At 35.8% G+C, this 25,761-nt stretch overlaps 3 protein-coding genes across 3 annotated transcripts; 1 reads left to right on the top strand and 2 right to left on the bottom strand.

Moving 5' to 3' along the window:
• The first annotated feature begins 1,094 nt into the window (after positions 1-1,094).
• On the top strand, positions 1,095-22,160 carry LOC109043580 (ER degradation enhancer, mannosidase alpha-like 2). Its single transcript, XM_072296875.1, is given in 16 exon segments — positions 1,095-1,745; positions 2,494-2,539; positions 3,599-3,699; positions 4,806-4,958; positions 5,570-5,706; positions 5,709-5,722; positions 6,489-6,617; positions 7,584-7,787; positions 8,513-8,641; positions 9,241-9,345; positions 10,341-10,528; positions 11,293-11,716; positions 12,268-12,456; positions 13,091-13,439; positions 14,620-14,711; positions 15,572-22,160. Coding segments are annotated over 16 exon segments (2,808 nt in total). The 5' UTR covers positions 1,095-1,521; the 3' UTR covers positions 15,896-22,160.
• A 790-nt stretch (positions 22,161-22,950) lies between these two features.
• Positions 22,951-23,390, bottom strand: LOC140224017 (protein FMC1 homolog). Its single transcript, XM_072296874.1, has one exon. The coding sequence runs from the start codon at positions 23,382-23,384 to the stop codon at positions 23,067-23,069; it is 318 nt and encodes a 105-aa protein (XP_072152975.1). The 5' UTR covers positions 23,385-23,390; the 3' UTR covers positions 22,951-23,066.
• A 121-nt stretch (positions 23,391-23,511) lies between these two features.
• On the bottom strand, positions 23,512-25,678 carry LOC109043579 (SRR1-like protein). The gene is made up of 3 exons (XM_019060824.2): positions 25,343-25,678; positions 24,636-24,824; positions 23,512-24,057 (listed from the first exon to the last, which is right to left on the bottom strand). Exons 1-3 carry the CDS (start codon positions 25,483-25,485, stop codon positions 23,670-23,672), a joined length of 720 nt encoding a protein of 239 aa, XP_018916369.2. The 5' UTR covers positions 25,486-25,678; the 3' UTR covers positions 23,512-23,669.
• Between the last annotated feature and the right edge of the window lie 83 nt (positions 25,679-25,761).

Genomic DNA, 25,761 nt, shown 5'->3' with positions numbered 1-25,761 from the left:
GAAGTATCCCTGTTAGGTTTGTAGGCGTCAATGCGCGTTTCGCACTCTCTGCCCGCCGCGCCGTAGCGTACCACGGCGTCTGAACTTCTGAAGCAACAATTTCACACCAGAGGTATTGCACAGTATCATGAGAAATTAAAAGCGCTCCAACTTATTAAGAATGACAGGCATCCTTCAAAAGTACGGAGCTTTCCTCGCAAAATTAATCAAGATACTACGGCACAAAAAGAGAGCGGTAGGTAGTCCAAAAACTAACTAAGTCCTAGTATCCGTATTTTGTAACGTTTAGCATAAACTTTATCGTCTGGCTATTGCTTAATCGCCATCGGCTATAAAAGGCTATAAGAAATTGTACAGCCGGCTACAGAAGCTATTGAAAATCTTACAGCCGGCTTATGGTATTTTGGAACAGAGATTCTACTGCCAATTTTTACCTGGGAAGCTGAACTCCCACAAATCAGCGGTCTAATTTGAATAGGTACTTGAAATGAAAACGTAGGTAAGTTACATAGATTTATTTATCAAAAAAATAAATTAAAAATCGAAAAGTTCCAATGGAATACCTACCTATATGTATTTCAAATTTTTTGAAATTTCTTCGGCCCGTTAAAATTTTTCCTCAGGAGGCTAGCCCACCCCTATCTAAGACATGTTTCGTCGATGCTTACTGACTTACTGCCAATTCGACGAAGAATGTAGGATTACCACGATAAAATGTTACGCTAATTCGCCGCAAGGTCCATTTCATCAAAATAGTGTATTTAAATTTTTTCCTCTCGTCATGACACGAACTTTAAGGAGTATTCTGCTTTCGTGGAGGATGGGGAATAGATGCGGGTGACCTAACTTTCGCATCCTCGTGACGTCATTGGTTACGGCTTTGATTTCAAATATCTCAGAGACAGTTTATGTATTAAAAAAAATTTAGCTGAAGCAAAACAGTTGCTTAAAATTTAATTTTCACATTGCAACTTTGATGAAAGTGATTGTACATGCAATAACTCAGTTAATTTTCAAGTGTACATAGTGACGTCAATGGATACAAATCGTTAACTCGCAATCACCTTCACTTCTTTCTCCACATCCTTGTGTTGTTCTTGCTCTGGTTATTGGTTGGGAGCCTTGGTTTGGTCCCCCAACTCTCCTTATAGTGGTTGATATTGAACATCATTTTGCTTCGCTTCCGGAATCTGCACTTACTTGTGGTAATTCTGAAATACCAGGAAAGTTCTTGAGAGTCAGGGAGGACGGGTCATCCTTGTGTGTGAATTTGTCGTGCGAACATTAATATTTAGTAAATTTATTCTAGTGTAACTGTGCCTGTAAATATTGTTTCGAATGGACTATAACCTATTTTGCCAAAACCAGTTTAGGATTGATTTTGCCCTCTCTTTTGAAATTGCTCTAATTCCGACCGTAATGAAGTGACTATATAGCTCTTCAGATTGCTCCTGTAACGCATTGCACTCTCCCAAAGCATGATGAAGTCACAGATCTCTGTGGTATCATGACAACGTCTCAATGTGTCTCGCCAGGTTGAAAACAGCACTCAGGAAGGAAAACCTGTTGAGATTAAATGTCCAACAAGCACTAGATCGAAAGATGGGAAAGTATGAATACATCAAAATTCTTTCGCAAGTGCTGATCATTTGCCTTATCAGTTCACTAGTTATTTTCTGCTGCGTGATTGCAACGGAGAATGAGAAGCCAACTGCGATGTCAGATGTCGAGCGTGAAAGTTTGAAGTAAGTATGCAACAAACTATCAATTCCTCATGCACCTTTCAGAACTATTAACAGCTTATAATGGACCTTTCAAAAAGATTTGAGTCGATATTTCTTCTCAATATTCCACAGTGTAGACATTGCCATGATTTGTACGCATATTTGAAAACACTTGAAGCAAATAGACCCAAAGAGCACCAAGATACTATTCTTCAGGAATGACCCCATAGCACTCATATTTACTGCGATTTGAGCTGCATCCCAAGATACCATTGACCATAATAAATTCTGAGGGTCAACAGGGTGTATACTCACCGTAATCCTGAAAATATTCTAAAATAAGTTCAGAACCAAATAAATAAATCCTATCAGAGCTCTCTTATCAAACCTTTGATTGGTTTAGAGACAATCTCTGATTCGCTCAAGATCAGCATCACTTGTTCAGGCATTTACTACACCTTCAGATGGCATCATTGATGTGATTAGAGGTTACGAAACTAGACTTGAATGACCTTTTAAATTGGCAGCAAATTATACTTTATAAATGACTGATATAGTCCGCAAACTATTTGATCATGCTTTACCGATGAAATGTCTCATCTGTTAACAGCCCTTTGGCAAATAATGATGTGCAGATAGAAATGAAACATTGGCATAGCCAACGCAAGCAAACTCCACTCGAGCAGGACCGAGTGAGTGTGTGAGAAATTCAATATTTGTGTTGTATAAACAACTGTAAGTGATAAGTTTTTTTTCTTTTCAATTTCAGGGAGGAAGCTAGAGACATGTTTTACCATGCCTACCGAGCGTATATGGTGAGTTGTACCAATTATTCTTTTTAATTTCATTGCTTTATGTAACTAAGAAAGAAAACTTGCACTTATTTATACATTCTCTTTGGAATCAACAATTAACTCATGCCACTTGTTTTGAAACAAGAAAAAGAGGGATGAGATCTGTCATAGCAAATATTGAAAGGTATCCTAATAATAAATGGAAAATATATCAGCCACTATCTCACTTGCCAACTGATATGTCTCGTAATTCCAAATTAGCAGCTTAGGTTTTGAATCATGACCAATGGGTCACTCAACCTTGTGTTTTTTATTTAATATTCTGAAATTACCAAGTAAATATAGATTATGTGATGATTTATCCCATATTTTGCGAGCCAAAATCCTGGAAAGCCCGCTTTCAAAAAGTCCAAAGACTCAAAGGAATTTCAAATGCGCCGGAATGACGGGAAAATGATGGCAGTGAAGTAATGCGGCAGTCTAATCGCTATCTGCTTTCATTTCCACTGATGTTTGTTCAAAGAAAACTAATTTTTATGTGTAATTGTTGCTTGTTTACAACAGATAACATGAATGAGATTTGATTTTTTGATTGTAAAGATATAATTTGGACTTTCTTTTTGTTTTCATATGCCAAAAGTAGAAAGACTTTTGACAGAAGTCGTAGAAACCCCTGCTTGCTTCCGATTGGTGCCGGATGACACAATTTGGTTCAACTCGGAACCGGAGCGTTAATTTTGCAAAAAATTTGCGCTTTTTGAACTGCATGTACAACTCTCTGTAACAACATTTCACAAGGTACTTAAGGGCTGCGGTAGTGCGGTGTGAAAAAAAAGATTCCTATTTTTAGAAGGCTTCCAGGAATTTTGGGAGGTGAAAAAATAGCCTCTTTTGACTTAGAAATACCCTTTAAGTAGGTATCATTTTGATGGCTCAAATAGTGAAAAAATTATAGTATCACAATGTGATCAAAAAGAGAGTTTGTATTGTATGTGTTGTATTTCGGGCCATTGATTTTGCAAGTAGTTCTAGTAAATATGTTTTGTATCACCCATTGAAAACAATGTTCTTCTCTTGCAGGACAATGCTTATCCTGCCGATGAATTAATGCCCTTAAGTTGTCAGGGAAGGTATCGAGGAGTCCAACCTAGCAGAGGAGATATAGATGACACTTTGGGAAAGTAAGTCTTTCACTTAATGATATCTCACACTTTCCATTGAATAATGAAATTGAAACTTTTTTGAGTATTTAGTCTTAAAGAAAAAACTATGGATTATCTTTAATGGACTATGTAACAGCACAGGTCTACCAAAAATAAAGTGTTGAAAATCTCTAAGGCCTGTGAAATCTTACGCATTTGGAACCCCTGAACCCGAAACTGACATGCTTTTTCCATCTTTATTGTATGGACCACTACATTACTCCTCTGGTGGAAGCTCCTATCTTGAAGTTTTGCATGAGTTCCAGAGAGAATGGATTCATATGTAAAACAGGGCTCACATGAGGAATGCAATATGCCTTTATGTCAGACGGGCAATGATTAAACAGAGTAGATAGTAAAATTTCAAAAATTCACTCTCTCTTCCAAATTTCACTCAAAATATGTCACATATATCGGAAATTTAAAAAAATAACTCACAAATGAGAGGTAAACGCTCGTAGTTTACATTATAAACAGTAAATTCTAACTTTCTGTTAGCAAAAAACCACCATCAAGCTTGGCCAAATTAGGCATTGAAATTAATCTTTCAGCTAGGCAAATTACGAGACCTTGGATTCACACACATGTCTGTCCTTTTCTGATATAAGGTACCTTTAATTTTGTCCAAAAAAAAAGTTACCAGGTACAAAGGAAAATTATTTAATCATAAAATATACCGAGATTAGTTTAGGGCTTGATGGAACTCAAGTAGACTGATTTTTTTTGTGAGCAAGAAGTGTGAATTGATGCAGACAAAAATTGTTATTTTCAAACTTAGAAGTTGAATTCGGAAATTTTGAAAAAGAATCATACATTGTCGTACTTAATTTGTTGTCTATTCATTGGGATACTCAATATTTCTCTGATAAATGGATGTTTAAGGAATTTTCGGAGGTTTTGCACCTGTCTCCCTGCACTAAGTGAACCTAAAATTTTTGTGTGATTTAGGTTGGTCCATTTTTACGTATTTTAAGCTGCTAAATCTATCATTCCTGGATTTTTTTTCTTGATGTAAGTTTTATTCCTCAGCTCCCTTCAAAAATCTAGTAAGAAATCAAGTTAAAATATTTCTGTTTTTTTTACAGTTATTCTTTAACATTGATTGATACTTTGGATACCCTTGCTGTATTGGGAGACCTAGAAGAATTTGAACATGCTGTTCAGCTCATCATTCAAGATGTGTCTTTTGACAAGGACATTGTTGTTTCTGTTTTTGAAACAAACATCCGTGTTTTGGGGTTAGTATCGATCATGCTATCTCTCCTGTTGTAACACATAAATGCTGTTATTGTGAGTAAGTGCCACAGTATTTCGTCTGAAAAGGACACCCCCCCCCCCCCCAAAAAAAGGATATTCTTTAATCCTCCCTCTAATCCAAAAAAATTGCTCACATTTTTTACTTCCATCATTGGCCAGTGATACTGTGTGTAATTTTTTATGTTCCTTTGAACATTCTTGCCCTAGATCCTCTTCCCCCCCCCCTTTCCCCTAGCTAAGCTCATGATCCTGTTGGGTGTTGTTGAGTTAAAATCTGCTAATATTATAATAGAGTTTTACATAAATAAGTCAACATTCTAAAGAAATGAACCTTGCAGAAAGTGGTAACATGAGGAGGAAGATCAGAGTAGGGTATCATCGCAGGTTACGGTTACAGATACATACAGGCACAGTCTTGTGGAACATGACATCGGGCACATGCAACTTCAAAGCATCAAGCTTCAAGCATCGGAACTTCAAATAGTGGAGGAATGGAACGCAGCAATTCATTTCAAATATTTTTAAAAATATATGGATAACAACTATGTTTGATAAATATTAATTTGTTTATTTCTATTTTCTTTCCTCCTAGGGGACTTCTCTCAGGTCATGTTCTCTCAGAGTACTTACAACATAAAGCAGGGGTTATGCTGTGGTATAGGGGTGAATTATTGGAAATGGCCAGAGACCTTGGTTACCGACTTCTACCAGCGTTCAATACCACAACAGGCATCCTCATTCCAGGGTAATGAACAGTTGATACATTTGTTACATTTAGATGTATTATTTTTCTAATTCTTATTGAGTACCTAGTATCAATTCTCATTAATGCATCATTCGAAAGTATCAAGGGAGCTCCTGCATTAGTTCCTTTATTTATTTTGATGACAGCTTTTGGGAGTAAAGTTAATGGTAAAAAGCAAAAAATTAGGGTTGCTGCAAAAGCGGTTAGAGTTATATGCTTACGAATCTGACAAGTTGCGTCATGTGAACATAATCAAGGCAGAATCCATAGTAGAAAAATACTTAGTACAATGGCAGCATGTTACTTATTATCATGAGATTTGAGGATAGGTAGTGCAGTTTGAAGCCTAAACTCACCGCAGCCATCTTGCTTACTTGACAAAAATTGCCAGATTCACCAGCCTGCATGGCCGGCTCTGTTCAAACAAGCTGTGGGCGCTCCTGCTTTCATAAGCATAATATCTCCACAGAAACAACTTTTTTAAGGAGTCGTTCAGTGCCAAAACACTGAAACCAAGATATTTTAGTTTTGCGTAAGCATTTCCCAAGTACAAGATTATTAAAATCGAAGGCATAGCCATTGACCTCCTTTGTAAGACTGCACACTGTTAAATCATAACCCAAGAGTTACGACAGTATGGAGTTGAGCATTTGATCCTAAATGAATAGGACAATGTGGTAGCTGTTAATGTTAACGACATCTTAAATTTTGCAAAGTGGAGAATCCATGTTCTTAATAAATCGCTTATAATCATTATTTCATGCAGATCAACCTACGACATGGATTGAAATCAAAACAGCTGGAATGGTCTAAGGAGACATGCACAGCATGTGCGGGAACTATGGTGTTGGAAATGGCTGCACTATCCCGTCTCAGTGGTGATCCAATTTTTGAAGTAAGTTTTTGCTTTGACTTTAGTAAATCCTCTGAAAACAGATCATGATAACCTGTGTTTCTATTACCTGCAGCCTGTAAATTAAGTGCTGCTATTATTGAGCCAGAACACTCTTCAAAATATTGTTAGAGAAAGAAAATAATCTAGAATCAAGAGTTAAACTTCAGCACTACTTGCCGATAAGAAGCTGCGTTAATGAATGTATCAAATTCATTACTTTGACTCGGCACCGATTCTAAAGTAAGGAAAACGGAACAGGGTCCTTGTGCAGCTATGGCAATGAAAATGGAGGACCTCTCAAAAAGAAATACAAAGAAGTGGAGAGAGGAGAAAGATGCCATCGGGGGGGGGGAGCAGATCACTCTTTTACCAAATAAAAAACAAGCGGGAAAGCTCTAATAAGTAGGTATTAGAGAAGTCCTCAGCAGTTTGACAGGATTGAAAGAAAAAGACGCATTTCTATGATAATTGTAACAGAAAGAAAAACAGCTGTGTCATATGGAGGCGAATTTTAACAGGTTCAGAAGAAGTCATCACACCACCAGTGGCAAAAAGTTCAGATGAAAAGTACTCAATACCTGCACTTTCAGACATAATAATAAAATAACTATAAACTTCCCTAGGAATGTTATTTATTTCATCCGCTAATTTATATTTAATTATGTTAAAAGGGGTATTATTAGCTAGTAGGAAGAAAATTCTGAGAATCTCACCGGTCATGTTTTGTTGAGTTGGTGAGCCATTCAATCGCTTGAGCGCTCTACTATAGAAGAACTCTAGTGGCAAAGCGTAAACAAGAAGCGCCTGCCTATTGGCTGAGCGCTTTAAAAAAACCTGTGTAAAACGTAGGTTTTTACTATAAATTTTATAGCCCCTTGAATTTCAACTGTTAGCATAGATCCAGGCATGTTTATTTCAACCACTTGTAATCAGTAACTCTGACATTCTATTACTTTTTTCTCGTAGGAAAAAGCCCACCGAGCAATGGATGAACTTTGGAGACTTCGCCACCGGGGCTCTGATTTAATGGGGACAGTCTTGAATGTCCACTCAGGTGATTGGGTCCGTAGAGACTCTGGTGTTGGTGCTGGTATCGACTCTTACTATGAATATTGCTTGAAGGCATATATTCTCCTTGGAGATGACCGATACCTGAACCGTTTCAATAGGGTAAGTAGAAGAGATAGATAAAACAGAATGTTTTGAGAAGTTCTTATATATTTTCCTTACTTGTCACTTTGAAAAAAAAATAAATAAATAAATAAAAAAAAATTAATTTTATTATGTTAAGGTATATAAGTAAAATTTATACCAAAATTGTGAAACGCTATGGTAGCCCAATGTACACAATGAGAACAGAAACAGAATCTAGAACAGATCCAAACAGATTCCGCCGATCAGCTAATGCTACGCCATTTTTCCTTTAGTCGGTTCTTTGCATTGCTCTTCGCCAATCATCAATCTTGGTTCTGCTCGATTTTCAGACTATTTCTGTTCTCTATTTATATTCTGTCTCTGTGCTTGCTGATGAATAAATATATAGACCCTTTTAGTGCCCACGTCTAGAATGCAATAGAATATGACAGACATTGTCGGTGTCCTACCCGCACCTACCCACCATGTACATGGGGTTTCCCAAAGTAATGGGGAGCCAGTTTCCAAATGCTAATTTCGTTGGACAAGGTTTTCAGTTTCGGATCTAAAGACCATTTTGGCCAAATTTTTTTGCGATTATAAGTTCTTCAAACCCTGAAGTTTACACTTTTGTGTAAAGAAACTTTAATACCTTTCGAATTTTGAAGAGGAAAAATAAAGCAGAATGCTCTATAAACCTTGCCTAGGGGTCCATTTATTTTAATCTGAATTATTTTTGAGTCTTACAATAATTTTTCTAGCACTACTCAGCAGTGATGAAGTACATAAGTCAAGGGCCAATGCTGTTGGACGTTCACATGCACAGACCACACACAAACTCACGTAACTTCATGGATGCACTCCTAGCTTTCTGGCCGGGCTCCAAGTAAGTAACCTCTCAGTTAAAGGAAAATTTTAAGAACCATCTAAATTTTTGAGATTGTACTAGATTACAATTTTTCTGTTTGAAACACATATTTCAGATGCAAGTAGGTAGCTGCTATGCAAACTGATGTACTTAACATCTCGACGGTGTAAGTCGGCAATCACATAACTCGTTTGCGGTGTCTGAAAATCTCCGCCTCTATGTTATTTTTTTGAAGGAGAATAAATTGACATCATTCCTTGAAGTTTTTGCAGGATTTTCTTTGCACAGAGAAGAAAAATCACAGCAGTTTTAAAGAATTGCTGTTGAGTCGTTTTCCGCTTAAAAAATATAGTATGACACAAAGCCTGCAACGTCGCAAACCGAGTTATGCGATTCCCGACTTACACCGTCGATATATTATCTACCATTTGCAATATAATGTGGTAGTATTATATTTTCCTGTAATCTTTTTTCTAAACCAGCTCTTCTAATTGTCCTATTTCTTTTCATATCCAAAGTTTATTGAAACTTTCCTGTCATTAAGAATATTTTCGATAAAGAGAGTATTCCAGTATTTTTTTTTTTTTTATGAGATAATTTATTCTTCTTAACGATTCTCAGGTTTTAAATGGAGACCTGAAACCAGCAATTGAGACCCATGAAATGTTGTATCAGGTCATGCAGAGGCACAATTTCATTCCTGAGGCTTTCACCACAGACTTTCAGGTTGGTATTTTATCCTTATTTCTCAATCAGAAAATTTTAATTTTCTCTTTCATTATATTCTCTCTTTGCTCTCACCCTTCCTGCGGATTTCCTTAAAGGAAAAGTTGAACTAAAAAAATAAATTAACAAAAAAAAAAAATTAACGAATAAACTAAAAAACTATTAAAAATAACTAAAATAAAATTAACGAACTGGGCAAAGATCATCTGGTTTGCTCTGAATGCCCCCTCCTTTAAATAGAGGTTAGTAGCTGGATTTCCTCTTGTTCATTTTTTTCCTTATCCTGATTTGTGGTTGAAACTGCAAGTGTAACATTCAAGTTTCATTTAGTTATTTTCCAGTAATTTCTCTGACTTACGTAAATTATTTTTTATTCACCGCTTATGAATTCAATATTTATTTATCTTATTTTATGTGAAAAAAATGTAGTATTTTATTTTTAACTTTTCATTCAACGTCACAAATTCCAGTGAAAATTTTTGGAAATCTGTTGGATTAAACCCCAGTAGCAAATAATTAAAAACTTTATTTCATCTTAAAAATTTCTAGTTTTAATGTCACGCAAAAACTCGAACAGGATCTCTAATTCGCCCGATTTTCACCCTTTCAATTGATGGGGTCACATCTTTTTGTATAGAAAGGATGTATGCAGTTTCAAATCCTTGTGACTGATTAAGTATGCTTGCCAATTTTTTTATACTGCATTAGTGTGATTATAGCATGGAAACTTTTAAGATGTTATGAGTTGAACCAGTCAATCATCATTACCATACCTATACCTAATCCAATAGAGAGAAATTTGTCCTTACACATATTAATTTAAAATAGTGTATTTCCTTCGGAAAATACACTAATTAATTTGTCAGAGAAATTAATTTCTGTGTTTGTATGTTACAATTTACCACAGATTGTTTATTGTATTTTTTATTGTATTTTTATTTTTCTACATTGAGTAATAGTTGCATTTGATACATTTTTCTATTATTCATAAAAAGGTGCATTGGGGACAGCATCCACTACGACCTGAATTTCTGGAATCAACGTACTTTTTGTATAGAGCCACAGAAGATCCGCACTACCTACAAGTTGGCAAAAGTGTTCTTCAATCGCTTCAAAAGTTTGCCCGAGTACCTTGTGGTTATGCCACTGTCAAAGATGTGAGAACCGGTCTCCATGAAGATGGGTACGCCTATTTCTCAATCTTTACATTCTTTTAACAAGTCTTGACTACACAAGGCATCCTGGGACCTATCGATGATACTTTATTGGGTGATTTTTTTTAATGCCGAATCCAAATTTGCAAGAGAAAGTTGAAGGTGAAGATTTTTTTTCAGGAATCTTGCTGAAAATTGTACGAGACTGCCAACAGTTAAGACATTTTAGGAGGATTTATAGTTTGTAATGTTGAGAAGAGCTCTCACCCTTTGCAGTTGTCCATACGTGTATCTCAGTCTAATATATGTTGACATAAAATGAATAATCTCAGATTGCTAAATTTAAAATATAATGCATTTTTCTCAAAACAGGTAGGGTTTGCTACGGCCAGGAAAACCGAGAAATGTTAGGGAATTTTAAAGTCAGGGAAAACCTGGAAATGTCAGGGAAAATAACCAAAATGTTGGGGAAAAATTGTTTACTGTATAGAATGGGTTTGATGTTTCGTATAACAAATTTTGCCTGAAAACTATTTCTAATCATGTCTGTGGTGTCTTATGTCTGGCACACCGATTGCACCAAAATGTGTCGGGGAATCCATTTTCTAAATTCTGTGGCAACCCTGAACAGGGTACTTGTACAGAGGCTCTTCAAAAGACAAATTCTGTTCAGAGCAACCTTACTTTTCATTGAATCCTCATGAAATTAAAATTCATAGAAAAGTAAGAACACTACGTTCCCAAACTTATCTGTTTTACTTGTACCTAATCGCTCTCCTTTTTTATTTCCCAGGATGGATTCGTTCGTACTGGCAGAAACATTCAAGTACTTGTTCCTCCTCTTTGCCTCTCCAGATGATCTAGTAGTCAACCTCGATGAGTTTATCTTCACAACAGAAGCTCATCTTCTCCCACTTACTCTAGCTCACTCACGCACCAATTTCACCGTTTTTCCCATGCAAGATCAAGAAGATGAAGAGATAGGAGAGCTTGCGCAATCATGCCCTTCTTCTCTCCACCTTTTTCCAGAATCAGTGCGCAAGCCACTCAAGAACATGGTTGATGGAGTATGTCCACGTCATACGACGCAGCGCAAGCTTCTTGCATCTCAGTTTCAGTCAAACAATGTTGAACATATGCGATTGGTCAAGAACATGGGTATAACTGTCACAACACTTGCTGATGGAAGAATTCAACTCATGCACGCTTTTGATAATGTAAGGCAGTTGAAACTTATTTGCTTTCTGACTTAACATTAATTCCAACATTAATGAATAATTCAAACCAAAAATTAAATTTGAGATTATATGAGAATTTGTTAAAATAAGCACAAATAAAAAAAGTTAGAAAACACCGCTCAAATATTCCCAGCCAAACCAACACCTTTGTCAATGAATGACCCTTTCCTTTTGAATATAACATTTATCACACCAATTTTCTCTGAATGCTTTGTTCTTTACACACTCCGCATGTAAAAGTGAAAATAATGAGGGATGAAGTTTCAGTTAAATCCTCTGTACCTTTCAGTGTATTTTCTGTGTACCTCTCACACTTTCCTGGTTATCGGAAGTTTAAGTGTCAGACTGCAATGTTGTTACGATTAGGATGGCTTTGATGTAAATCTAGTTTATCAGTCTCATCAAAATTCCAATGCAAAAATCTATTTCTCTATGTGTTTCAAATTCCAACATCATAGCCAAAGATTTGAAATAAAATACACCCATGAAACAACACGAGTTCACTGTTAATACATCTAATTTGTTTTTAGGCTGTAAGTGTAGCAGAGGCAACAGAAGGCTTACTCTTTCTGCAAGAAATGATGGAACTGTCAAAAAATCAAGCTGCAGAAAATCTTCCTCAATCTGTGTCGTTTACCTCCACAACAGATCCCTCTAAAACTGTTGTTCTAACAGCGGGTCCTGCTCATTTTGGACGACAGTTACGAGGAGATGACAAGGTAGGTTCCCAGTCCTTACTTTGAATCCTCTCTCCCTCCATAATATTTCCCTCACCTCTTTCCTTTTCTAATTATTTCCTTTTATGGAGTGCACAAACACTCCTGTTTGCTTTTAAACCATTTTGACGTATCTGTCAACGTTTTGCCTAAGAAAGGCAACCTGGAGGGTTACCAGGTGAAAGGTTAACTAGTTTCTGCCATTTGCAGGAAAATTCTTTGGAAAGATCTGAAAATTGATAGCTCCGTGCCATTGCACTGCTTGCTAAATCCAGACTCAAGTGAATCGGCTTCTTTCAACTACAGATGAATAATATGATGAATCTAAAAAAAGTTAATACTTGAAATGATGAAATTTCCCATGTTATAAAGTTTGGTCTTGACCATGACGCTGTTAATTTCTTGTTGAGCTCCTAAGAAATTTCATCTGCTGTTTGGCTGCTGACAGGATTAGATCTTTGCTGAAAGTAAGAGAGTGAGATGATTCTTGGTCAACCGATGCGTTCAAAAAGAGTTCAGCAGCAAATTGGAGGTATATTTATTTTACAAAATTTTAATACATAATTATTATAAGAAAATGTAGGTTTAATAAATTAATAAAACTTCTGGTATCTGACTGAGTGTTTCTATCGTGCAGGTGACAGCTCGTTTAGGTGTTGCTTACCCTTTAACAGCGTGTAAGCCACTTCTTAATCCCGATCGGCTCAACGGAGTGATAGCCATTGTTGAACGCGGTGAATGCATGTTTGTCGAGAAAGCAAGACGGCTAGAGGCTGCAGGAGCAGTGGGAGTTATTGTTATAGACAACATGAGTGCAGTAATTTCAAATACTGGAGGCTCTTCTACAATATTCGCTATGTCAGGGGATGGGACAGATGATATCCATATTCCAGCTGTGTTCCTGATTTGGCAAGAGGCCTCAACGTTAATTAAGCATGCCATTAAACACCCATTAATGCAAGTTACCCTTGGGGATCACAAACCAGGTAGGAAATGATCTTTCAACGTTTTTCAATATTTCTGCTTTTATGAGAAGCCTAAATATTTACAGCATCGTTCTTGGCTCATTAACAAGCCAGTTGCATGTCAATTTGTTTGTATCAAAAGAATAGGACTTTTGATGTTACAGGGATTCTAAAGTGTTTTAACCGCCAGCAGCCCACTTAAAAGAAATTTAAAAGTGCCCCAAAATTTAGAATTCTAAAATGGTCACTTTTGGGCAGGAATGAGTGATGAGTTTTCGTGCGTCCCACCACTTGATTGTTTCGGTTTCGTCATCTTGTGCTATGTATTTATCCATGAGAATAAGAGTCGGTTTGCAGATGCAAAAATCGTGATGGATACTCTTTTTTTAGATTCAAATATTATGGCAACCAACAAAGTCTTTCACATGTTTTACCTCGGTGCAAGGAAGATATTGCAGGATAATGTCCTCATAGATGCAAAGAACAATAGGGTTGTTCGGAAAACTAGAATGTTTGAAATATTATGCTCCCCAGTCTTTTTAAATTTCTAAGGGTCCTAATAGACTAGCTTCTAACTTTCAGCCTCTTAGTTAAAGGTAACATGTACTGTACTTATATCTTCCTTTGAAGAGAAATACATTGCTTTATTGCTTTAAGAGGGAAAGTGGGCCTTGAACAAAAAATTCAGTTTTTGCATGTAAAATTCGGTCCAAGAAGCAACCTCCCCCCTTTCAGGTGGAAAAAGCATCATAGAGATTTTTGTAAATAAATGTATACTACATTTTGAAACAAGATATGGGGAGAAAGGGTCATGACATTGCTAACTTGGGGGCTAAAAAGATGGTCGCAACTTTGAAAATTGGGGTTCTTGTCATAATTTTGAAGAATATCAAATTCAAAGAACACATAAAAGTTTGACTGAAATTGATACTATGAAGTTCAAAACTGGTCCATCCCTATCAGAAATATTGACCCCTCAAGTCAGGTGACAGAGCTATTCTTGATAAAATGGTAAATAAGTCATTATATTTATGTAGCCGCGGGGAAAGAAGGTGTTTTAATGAATATTCGACCCCTAAGAAGCCAAATCTTATGGTCCTGAAGCCCATAGAGGCTCATGGATTAGAAAGGGGCCCTAACTTGAAACAATATCGAAAGTGTCCGTAAAGTTGTCATCATTCTGATTCTCTTTTTTTTTCAGAAGAAGCTAAGCAGAGTAATAAGTTAGACTTAAATACACTAGATAAAATTAAAGAAGCTGTTCAAGATTTCTGGTACAAAGACAGAAGTTCGGTGAGTAATCGTCTTTTTTTTCCCCCTCCTAACTTTAAATTTTCTGTTCATTTTATTTTTGCCTTGACATTAAACATAAACAATTGACCTTTTAAAAGAGACCTTTTGCCCCTATATAAATAGCAAGTACCCAGAGAAACTAAGCATTTGTTAGGGGAACATCAACTCAAAAACAAGTTTATCTTAATTGAAAGCCCAAGGTACCTAAGAATAAGCAGTGAAAGTTCCGTCATGTTACTTTGATATGGTCAATCCTAAAGTGAAGCTCATGATGTCATTCAGGAAACCACAATAATACAAGAAACTTAGTGTGAGAATGGTGAATATTTCTCTTATTAAGTTAAAGCAATTTTTAAAGTTTAAAGTATTCTATACACTGAATGAGCTGTGTGAGGATGTGTAATTCTGTGTAATTGTTACAATTGAGTTGGTCTAAACTTTTGTCAACAATACTTAGACCCTTACTACAGCCAGAAAGCTCCTATATTACAATCGAGCAAAATAAAAAAAAATTGCAGCTTTCAGGTTTCCCATACTTAGTTGGTTGGAACGACTCCTAAAAAAATCTGGCATCCAATTTCTGAAAATAAGATCATAATTTTAATAATATCCTAGGAAAACGTATTCGGTGAAATAAAATGATGAAGTAAAATGATGGCATTCACATTAAAGTTAATCTTAGTTCGTGACAGATCAGGCTTACATGGCAAGCTGTAAGTAGGGAGCAACTCAAAGGGAAGGACACACCGTCAATTAGATGCTTTTAATCACTATTCTTTAATGCTTACTTCGGAGTAAAATTCCATCGTCTCAGGATTTTTGCCTGCCTCTAATTCCTCTTTTTGCTTCAACCATTTCAGGAAACTGATGCTGAAACAGCTAAACTCTCGGACCCAAAAAGGAAAGACTCCGCAGAGTCAAGTGATAAAGAGTCAGAATACCCTCTCATGAAGCTGATCTATGAATTCCTAGCCACAAACCAGGCATCGACAAAGCAGCCTGAAGAGAAAATTGATCGATCGCTGAACACAGATGAGCTGATCCAAGTCTTTGAAAGTCCCCACATGGAGACACTTGAAAGAAAGGAGAAAGAGGAAAAAGAAAAAAGTAAAAAGGAGGAAAAAGAGGAAAAAGATGTGAGCACAAGTAGTCGTGCAAGCCTCAAATTTCTCGATGAGTTATAGTGATCTCTGTGAAACGCATCGAAGTCAGTCATGTCAGTCAAATGCAAAATTGTGAGTAGGCAAGTGCCTTTACTAGACTGAAGGCTTAGCAAATCTTTTGTGAGATCCAACATACATAAATGGGTAAGTTCTATGTGGGTCCTTAATGCTGTTAGTAAACTAGGCTGTGAATAGAGCCCAAAGTAGGCTCAAAATTTTTAAATCTATTCGGACCACTCAAAAACTATCTCATTCACTTCTTAGTCAACCTTGTGATTCGACCCTTTTCTCAATAGTTGAAATGCGGAACATTTCAGAAAGACAGCAATATTGGCTCAGCAAAAATTCACTCCAAAAATATTGAAGATAGCTTCTGCCTTTCTAATAATCAAAACTCTTCCTGCTTATTCCATTTTGTAGATATGAACATGATGCATAATCTCAACAGGGGTAAATTTGCATTTTGGCATATTAAATGTCTCTTCAAAGTGTTTTGTCTGTCTGACCCTATAGTTGTAAGATTTTAACCAAAGCTTAGCATTGCCTAAATGATTTCTTATCATTTCGTATGGAATTTCAGTTTTCATCAAGCTTATTCTCAGATCAGTAGAATTGACACTCATTCCCCTGAAAGAGATTTCTGAACGTCAAATGGTGAAGTATTTCAACCTACTCTCATCAACTTGACCTGTTACATGAGTGGTTAAAACGAAAGCTTATGATAATAAATTATATTACTGTCGTAATGTATCGACAAGAGAAATAAGAATGTCGCTGAAAATAAATTGAAGTCAACACAATTATTTGGAATCGGTATCTTGTAATTCGCACTCTTAAAACGTCTAATAGTGTTATTACATAGCTCACATTGGTTTCACATTTTCACATCAATTTCTAGAATAATCTCAAAACTCGCAAGGTCAGACAGAAAGGAGGCCAGGTTCCCTCCTTAAACGTAGAAACACATTTAGTCAGAACAACTCGGCAATCAAATAATTACGTTTTGAGCATTTATCGTTTCAGAGTTTTGTAGAACTCCGAACGCATAATTGTATCAGACCTAAATGTGCTATGCGCGACACTTTTTAATGCAAAGCTTTGTAAGTCACCATAATCATTGCCTTTCCCTTGCTTGAGCTCAAGCCTCTGGACCCTGCCAAAAAAATTTGGGGTCCCAGTCAGGGCTCTAAGCATAAATTGGACAACATTTTGCAATTTGGAACTACAATTTCTGGCTCAGTTAAGAAGCAACGTATGTACCATTAGTTTCCTAATTTACATAAGTGTTTTCAAGGATGAGCCAGAAACTGTAGTTCCTAATTGTGAAAAGAATTGCAATTGATGATAGGGTGCAAGTCTTGGTCCAGGCAATGGGTATAGACGACGGTTTTGGACTTTTTCCAAGAGGAGTTCAATTGGGCAACATTTTGCAATTGAAAACTACAATTTCTGGCTCAATTTCAGAGCGATATATGTACTGTTAGTTTTCCTATGCAGATAAGTGTTTTTACGGATGAACCAGAAATTACAGTCCCTAATTGCAAAATGCAGTCCAGTTGAGAAGTGAAGACGGAAGAGGGCGTCTCACCTGTGATTTCCGGAGAACAGTTCAGCATCACTTTGCAGAAGTAAAATTTTATTTACGTGTTTATTGTTGAGTCTCAGCTGGGTCAGGCGAAGCATTAATCTGAGCGCCTTGACAAATTAAGTTATGCCCACAAAAACTATTGTTTTCTTTGTCAGAGACTAGAGATTCCTTTTAATCACATTCTTGCGGCCCCTATTTGTTTTAAATCTTATTTCCAAAAATGGGAATAGTTTTTGTTTCAAACAAACAAAACTACGTACTGAAAATTCTAGCCAAGATGTTTTATGTATTTTAAAAATACTGCTTTGATATTGGATTTTGTGATGTACTTCCGTGACTTCTCAAAGTATTCTTAAAGTGAGATTGATTGCTCATCATTTGCTATGAGCTTAGTTTTTGAAATTTTCAGATTTTTCCTTCTCTTGATTTTCTTTATTCACGATGTCAACAGTTTCTCACTGTTCCAAAAGCATGTCTGACACTCTTCCTGCCTTTCTTTTCATTTGTCACAAACAATCATAAATTATTATTTTGTTAGAGCATTATCTAATCTGATGAAGAAATCTTGCATTCCATGAAGAAATATATAATGGTTTGTTTTCTGCATATTTATTTATGCCTCTGCTCTAAAAAAAAACCGGGTGTTTGATTCACCAAAAGAAACTTGCATGATTTTCATTCAATTCTACCAAATTCAATCATATTAACTCTTGAAACAAAAACATGTCATAATGCTCCAAGATGGGTTTCAGAAATTTATTATTTATCCTGTGAAGTATCATTCTTTTTTTTTTCTTTTAAAGGAATAGTTTAATGTAATCCTCTTACGTTTTGGAAACGATAATCACCTTTCAAGGCAAAATTATTGTCCGGGTTATTTTTAGCTCGATTTTTGGTCACTTGGACCACATTTTGCAATAGGGAACCACTTTTTCTGGCTCACTAATGGAAACTCCTAACTGCACCTATTGCTGGCCACTAATCTGATCACAATTTCTGGCTCATCGATAAAAGCACCTATCTACAGAGGGAAACTAATGACACAAATGATGTCTTTAGGACGAGCCAGAAATGGTGGCTCCGAATTGCAAAATGAAGTACGATTGTAAATTAGTTAAGTCCTGCCATTTTTCTGTATATCATGAAAAAGTAAAATTTTTCACTGTCCTTCTCACTTGCTCACAAAATGCTCGAAGTGCCGCTGGGTCTTGAAAAACTCAAAAATATAAAGGGGGAAGAAAAGCTGATTTTTTAAAAACTCAATACCTACCACGAATTTCACCTAGAAACTCAGAATTATTAATTCAAACAAAATAAAACATTGAAATTTCCTGGTGCCTTTGACTGAGACAAATGATGTATCACGAATTGGACGTATTTCTGCCAAACGGCTTTATGTGTATCATGATGTGAGCCCTGTTATGCATACATTCTTATGGGTCTCAGGACTCATACTTTAATGCACATGGTTTTGTTTGGCAGAAATACGTCCGGTTAGTATTCCTGTTCCAGTTTATCCAGACTTAAAGCACTTTCCTCTTATACGATAAATGGACTACATTTTGCAATTAGGAACTATAAATTCTGACTCAATATAAAAACAACGTATGAACCACTAGTTTCCTTATGCACGTACGTGTTTTTTCGGATGAGCCAGAATTTATAGTTCCTAATTGCAAAATTAAGTCCAAATGAGACACAGAAGGAAGAAGGGTGGGAGCAGTTTGAAACAATTAACATCAAGCTTAACATTTTCTCAGGATTTCATGCGCTATCATGAATTTTTCATTTATTTATGTCCTTCGAATGTGGCTACACGTGTGCATTCCTTTTACCTCTATCAATCCACTGGCAAACTGTCAAAGTTTTTCTTAAGTCAATCCCCAACGTTTACAAGGTTTAAAATTTTGAAAAACGCCTCGAACAAATGTTTGCAAATTTAAGTCTGATGTTCACCCTAATTTAGTGTCTGAAAAAAAAAATTTGCCATAAATTTTGAAGGCTCTGTATCCCCCCCCCCCCCCCAGCCTACAGAAAAAACTGGGCAAATTTCTGACATGTCCTTTTTAAAATGAACAAGTGAGAAGTTACATTAATTCATAAGCTCAATTGTGATAGATTGTGAATATTTTTCTATTCAATATTTGTACAAATGTATTATATATATTTATCGCATGTTTCTAGAATTGTAAAAAGCAACATTTTCTTGTGATGATTTCATAACCTAAAATGTGAATGATAGTGGGTGCACTCCTATAATTTTATCTCTTCCACTTCTTGGACGCTATTTTATTTTTTTGGGGAAGTATCAGTCAGCAGCAAGAAAGCTGCCCCAAAAATTAAACGTAGTTGGTCGTCAGAAAGAACCTACAGAGTAAGGATTTCAACCCAAGTAACAGTGTTTCATACCTTTTTCATCATTTACTAAAAAAGTTCAACGGTTTCTTTGTGTTGGGTTTTTACTTATTATTTTCTATTTATAGTAAAATTTCTTGAAATTGAATACTTTGTCCCTTGCCATAACCTTTTTCTGTTCTCTTGAGCAACTTTCTGGCAGACATACAGGATGTGTATAACTGTAGAAAATTTCCCTGGCTGTTACTGTTATTGAGTTGTACAACTTTTTTTCTGAGTAACATAAAATCGTTTCTGTTACATTTCTAGGTGAGGTGTTGGCCTTTTAGGCTACACTTCGGAGTCAGTATTAGGAATTGAATTTTTTTTTTTTTTTTTTTTGTGATCCTAAAAAAAGAAAATTTATCTTGAAAAACTGGAGTCATGGTTTTAAAACTCCAGTTTGTCCTTTGGCTTTTAAACTAGGCTCACTTTACATTATCTGATCATCCATCAAATGTTGCTCCTAACTTCTTTTTTGTATTATACAAATGTTGTGGTTTATCTAAGGTTTTGTGCAATTATTCGGCCAGCGGAATTGCCAATTTTCATGAAGGGACATCCTTTTTTGTAATTTGTTGCAAGGAAACATTTTATAATTCTTTTTGAAGGATTGAAACCCCAGCAGCAAGGAGTTCCATGAAGCTCTGTTAATTGTTAGCTTTCGATTAGCTACTAGCCGCCATTCATTCTGTAACTTAATTCCTCCAGTGACAATGCTGACAATTCGGCTTTTATGTTAATATGTTTTTACAAGTCAGAATTTTCACGAAGTCATGCTATCAACGGATTCAATGGAAATGTCTCTTAAAACGCTGCCCACTGTTAACTTGGTCCAATACTGTTTCCCCATCAAAGTCGTTGGATAGTATTAATTTCAAGCTGTCCGCTGAAAATCAGCACTTTTGTGTTCAGCCTCCCATCTCTCTTTTCTATTTTTGTCAGCTACTTGTAGCCAATAAAATCCCGTAACCAATCTATTTTCACGCCTGCCATTCACGTTAAATTAATATTGTCCATTCAAATTTTCACTGTTCATACTTAATCAATAGCCCGAAAAACAATTACTTTGTTTCGCCTGACAAAGGATAATTTGCTGCTTACGTATCAGCTCAATGCTGGTTGAATTGAAATTATTTCTGGACTTTTTCACAGCAGGGAACCTTTAGCAGCTGCGACAGGCTGAAGGATGTACAAGAGAGGGCAGTGCCATGCTTTGGGCACCATGCCTTTTTACTTCATTTCATTTTATTCTTTCTTTCTCCTCGGTTTGAAGACTTTTAGTCAATGGTGAGGGCATATTATCTGTGAGTGAGAGTATTGTTTAAATCATTGATAAAATCTTAATTCCAGGTTAATACCTCATTTTTAAGACAGTAATGAACTTTCACACAGCAAATTTATTGTTATATTTACTATGTAATATCTATACACTTTTTAATATTGACCCACGTGAAGTCAACTTGTTAACAATCTCAATCCTGCATGGTTTGAATGTTACCATTTTGTTCTATTTGCAGAATTTCACTACAAGTAAATTCAAAGTTCATAAATGCAACCATAAGCCTATTGTAAACTGTCGCTGAATGTAAACGTTTGGACTGTTAAAAATCATAAAAAAATTGTTGACTTGTACGAGTTAGTAAAATCTATTTGTGCTTTTCAAGTGAAATTCAGGTGACATGTATGTTGAAAAAAAAAAATGGAAAAAAATTGCCATCATAATTTTAAATACTCATATTGATGCTAAACCCAAACTATACTGCAAAATATGAAACAAAAACTACTATTTTAGGTAAAATTGGGTTAAAATTTACCAATATAAAGAAATGTAAAACTTTAAATGAGCAAGATAGCATTTTTATTCAGAAAAGAACAAGAAGGGTTCCCTTAAATAGGTATTTTAACAGTTTCTGAAGAGATTTCTCTTTAAAATTTACGAGGCTTTTTTATCAATTTTTTTTCAACAGCCAATATTAAGAGGGCAGCTTTAAATTAGCAAAATAATCTTCAAAGTTACATCACAATCAAGATAGTATCTCTGAAGTAATTTTGATACAGCTGTCGCCGAGTCAGATCCTTTTTTACTTCCACTTTTGTATGGTTTTGATTTTATTCCCTGACACTATTTCTCTTCTGTTTTCCTTGTTTCTTGTGACTGTCAGTTTGGTATTTGGTAAGGCTTTTGTTTTAACGTTGTACAGACCTTGATTGTTTTAAGTCATAATCAAGTATTTTAGTTTTAAAAGTTGTTGGTCAGAAATTTTTATGGAAGTTAAAAAATAAAACTGTTTTTACTTAAAATTTCATCTGTATCATTTTGTGTTTACTACATACCCTCACAGATGGCATAGCATTCATGAAAGCTGAGCTGAGGAAGCCGTGGTCCTGCCACCTTCAATGATACAGTGAATGAAAGACAATGTCCTAATAGATAATTGGCATCACTCGTTAGTCGTTGGTACAATACGGACAGCTACATCTTTATTTGTCAGTACCAACCTTTAATTTTTTTCTTTACTTATTTTTTTTTATTTATTTTCCTGGGTGAAGAAGAAGCCATGATTGATCAAAAATTGAAAAATATACTCAGATAATCTGCGAGGAACATTAATGTTCACAATTATTTATAAATGTGATGAAACCGCTCCACTATCTGTGATGCATCCAAGAAAAAAAGGACTCGAGGGGAGAAATAAAAATCAAGATAACTATATTTTGGCTTAAAAGAGTTAATTTTTAATCGTTTGCCACCAACAAAACACTAAAAAATTCCAATAAATAACTATTCTAGAGCATCCACAAGTTTGAGAAGGGAACACCACGATTTCTAGAAAAATGTTGTTTACGTTTTGAGACAATTTTACCCCAAGAGCCCGGGTTTTCAACATCCAGAATTGATTCCTGCTCATGTAATGACCACTATTGTGAAATGAACTTTAATTTTCACTAGGAAGCATTTGTTGCTTACTTGACTTAGATTCCCTTGCAGAATAGTGTGGATCTACCACTATTTCAATATCCTGCTACTGTTTTCAAGCCATATTTTTAGAGATTATCTAATGCTAAGTATTAATAAGTAACATCAGAACAATTGCTATTAACATGGTATTTATTTCTAACATGATTCAAATTTTACAAATATAATAAGAAACTTGAACGTCTGCTCAAGAAAAAAAAGAGTGAAAATTCTTCCCATCAACAATAGCTTTACTTTGGATCGTGCGGAAGTTTAAATCCAACTAAATTGGCAGTCTCTCCGATTGACATTTCTCCTTTGCCTCGATACAGCTCGTGCAACTCATTTTGTTTGCGAATGCTTTTTAGATAACAAGAATAAGTCTGTGCCAAAAATTGCATTTCTTCTTGAGCCTTACAATGCTGCAAATCTGTAATTTGGTACTTTCTGTATTGGCTCATTATGTACTTATAAATCGAAGAGTCTTTTCGCTTGACTTCAGAAGTTGCATGCCTGATTTCAGCTAACAAACTACGTAGCCCAGCTGTGAGTAATATCTTTTCTGCCATAGCTGCAAACGTAGCACCACAGTAGGACCTGATTACTTTTATTGAAGTACAGTTACCAATGAATCACAGGTAACCTTTGGATTCTAGGAATGGTAGTACATTGATCAAAAAGTTACTTGATTAGCTCTTTTTGCAAGTGATTGACGCCTATCTTAAAGCAAAGTTAGTAATGGTAGGCTGACCTCTGTCTGAAGATAGGTCTATGTTCAAATTTAGAAAAAGTTAACTTAAACAGATATTTAAACAAGAGTTTGATAAAACGTTTGAAATTTATTAAACCTAACTTCAAACTGTTGAAAAAATGTGAATTGATAGATCGTTGAATACGTCTTTGAATCGGAAATTGTTTGAAATTCTATATTCAGAATGAAAGTTAAAGGCTTGATAAAGGTGGTAGTAATTCTTCTGTAATATCAAGTCAAGATTATCTTCTCTAATTTTTGAGAAACTGTTGCAAAGGAGGTAACACTTTGACAAATTTCTTTGCCAATTGACTTGAAGAAAGTTCTCAATGAGTTCTTTGGGCACATGTGGAAATATTACCAGAGTTTCAGCATTAACCTCCGGTTTTACATTATTGGGTCCAGCGATGACGTGTAGATCAAATTTATTCAACAATACTTTATCAAGATCAGAAAATATTGGGTCGTAAACAGAAACGTTTGCCTGGAACCTGTGTGAACAAAAAATAAAATTAACACAAAGATTAGTTTCCAATGGAAGTCACTGTGCCAAACGTAATCATTTGTTTTTATTTGAAGAATAGTAGGGAGACTAGAAAAATGGGGTAGGGATGAATATTTACCTCTAGATTTTATTGAAAAATTAAAATCAAAAAACAAAAAGGAAGAAGAAAAACCTGTCTTCAGACTTCTACTCAACTTACCTAAGTAAAATTACTTAGACTCCAAGAATAAAAGTGTATATCGACGGTGAAAGTCGGCAACCACATAACTCGTTTGCGGTGTCTGAAAATTTCCGCCTCTACGTCATTTTTTCAAAGGAGAACAAATTGATATTATTTCTTGAAGTTTTTGCAGAATTTTCTTCGCATTGAGAAGAAAAATCATGACAGTTTTAAAGAACTGCCGTTGAGTAGTTTTCCATTTAAAAAATAAAGTATGACAGGAAGTCTGCGACGTCGCAAACAGAGTTATGTGATTGCCGACTTTCACCGTCGATATGTGTTTCATGATACCTGGGAGTTTTAGGATATAGGATAGGGGAAGAAATAAATAATACTCAACAAACCTCTTTTTTAGAAGTAGTACTAGCGCTAATTGAAACCGGCTTGTGACACTTGCAGCGATACTCCCAATTCCATAACACAGAATAACTTGAATGGTACTACCAACTTCATTTAGGCTCAAATTCAAAGAGTTCAGAAATGAGGAATAAAACACTGAGTGTTCAACCTCCTTTTCCGCTTCAATTACTCTCCTGAAAAAAAAAGGATCGATAAAATGTGTAAGACAGTTTTAGATGAAGCATATTGGAAGATTGGTTTGATAGATAAGACTGATGGGTCATCTGCGCCATTTGGGCAACCAAATTGGACACTTGTCGGGTTCAGTTGGACGTATTTCTGCCAAACGGAACTGTGCGCACTAAGACATGAGCCCTGAGACTCTTAAGAATATAAGCGTAATAGGACTCATGCCATAATGCACATAGTTCCGTTTGACAGAAATACGTCCAGTTGTAAACTGGTTACCAGCCAGCATGGAGGTGCCTTTGGCTGCTGGTCAATTATTCAGCACGATGAGCAGCCTCCCCAGTTACCCAAACAACACGGCTAAACAATCAAATAGCTCCATTTTAAATTAGTTTCATCTTATATACGTAACATTCCAAAATCAGTCTGCAGATAAAGTTTAATTCATCTGATACCTTATACCTAAGTCAATGGGATTCTGAGAGAGTTGTCAGCAAAACTAGGTGAACTAAATGAAACTCACTTTTCTATATAAGCAGCTGAATGCTGATGGGCATCAATTGAACCTTCTCCTGAACAAGAAAATACAGGTGTCTTCCTTCGTTTCCTGTTTTTCGATACAACTTTCAGCCAGACTTCGGCAGCACTGTCACCTTCGAGTGACATTTAGCGACATGCTCGAATTTAAGCGATTCAATGACATAGAACAATATACGATTTGATTGACTTTGATTCCACGTAATGACTACAGGGCGGTTAAACGCTGAAAATTCAGATTTATCCTTTAATCAAATGATGATGAAACTTTTCTTAATTGAATCCGACATCCGACTCAGACAATAACAATAACATAACCTAGAAAAATCATATGACATAACTCAACTGTGGACGGTGGCGCCCCCTGCACGAAGAAATTTTGAGGAAGATCTCGAGTCCGCGCCT

This window comes from Bemisia tabaci, chromosome 2, assembly GCF_918797505.1.
Source record: "Bemisia tabaci chromosome 2, PGI_BMITA_v3".
In the NCBI taxonomy this organism is placed as follows: Eukaryota; Metazoa; Arthropoda; class Insecta; order Hemiptera; family Aleyrodidae; genus Bemisia; species Bemisia tabaci.
The sequence above is the reverse complement of the archived record's forward strand: the minus strand, read 5'-3'. Positions and strand labels throughout refer to the sequence as shown.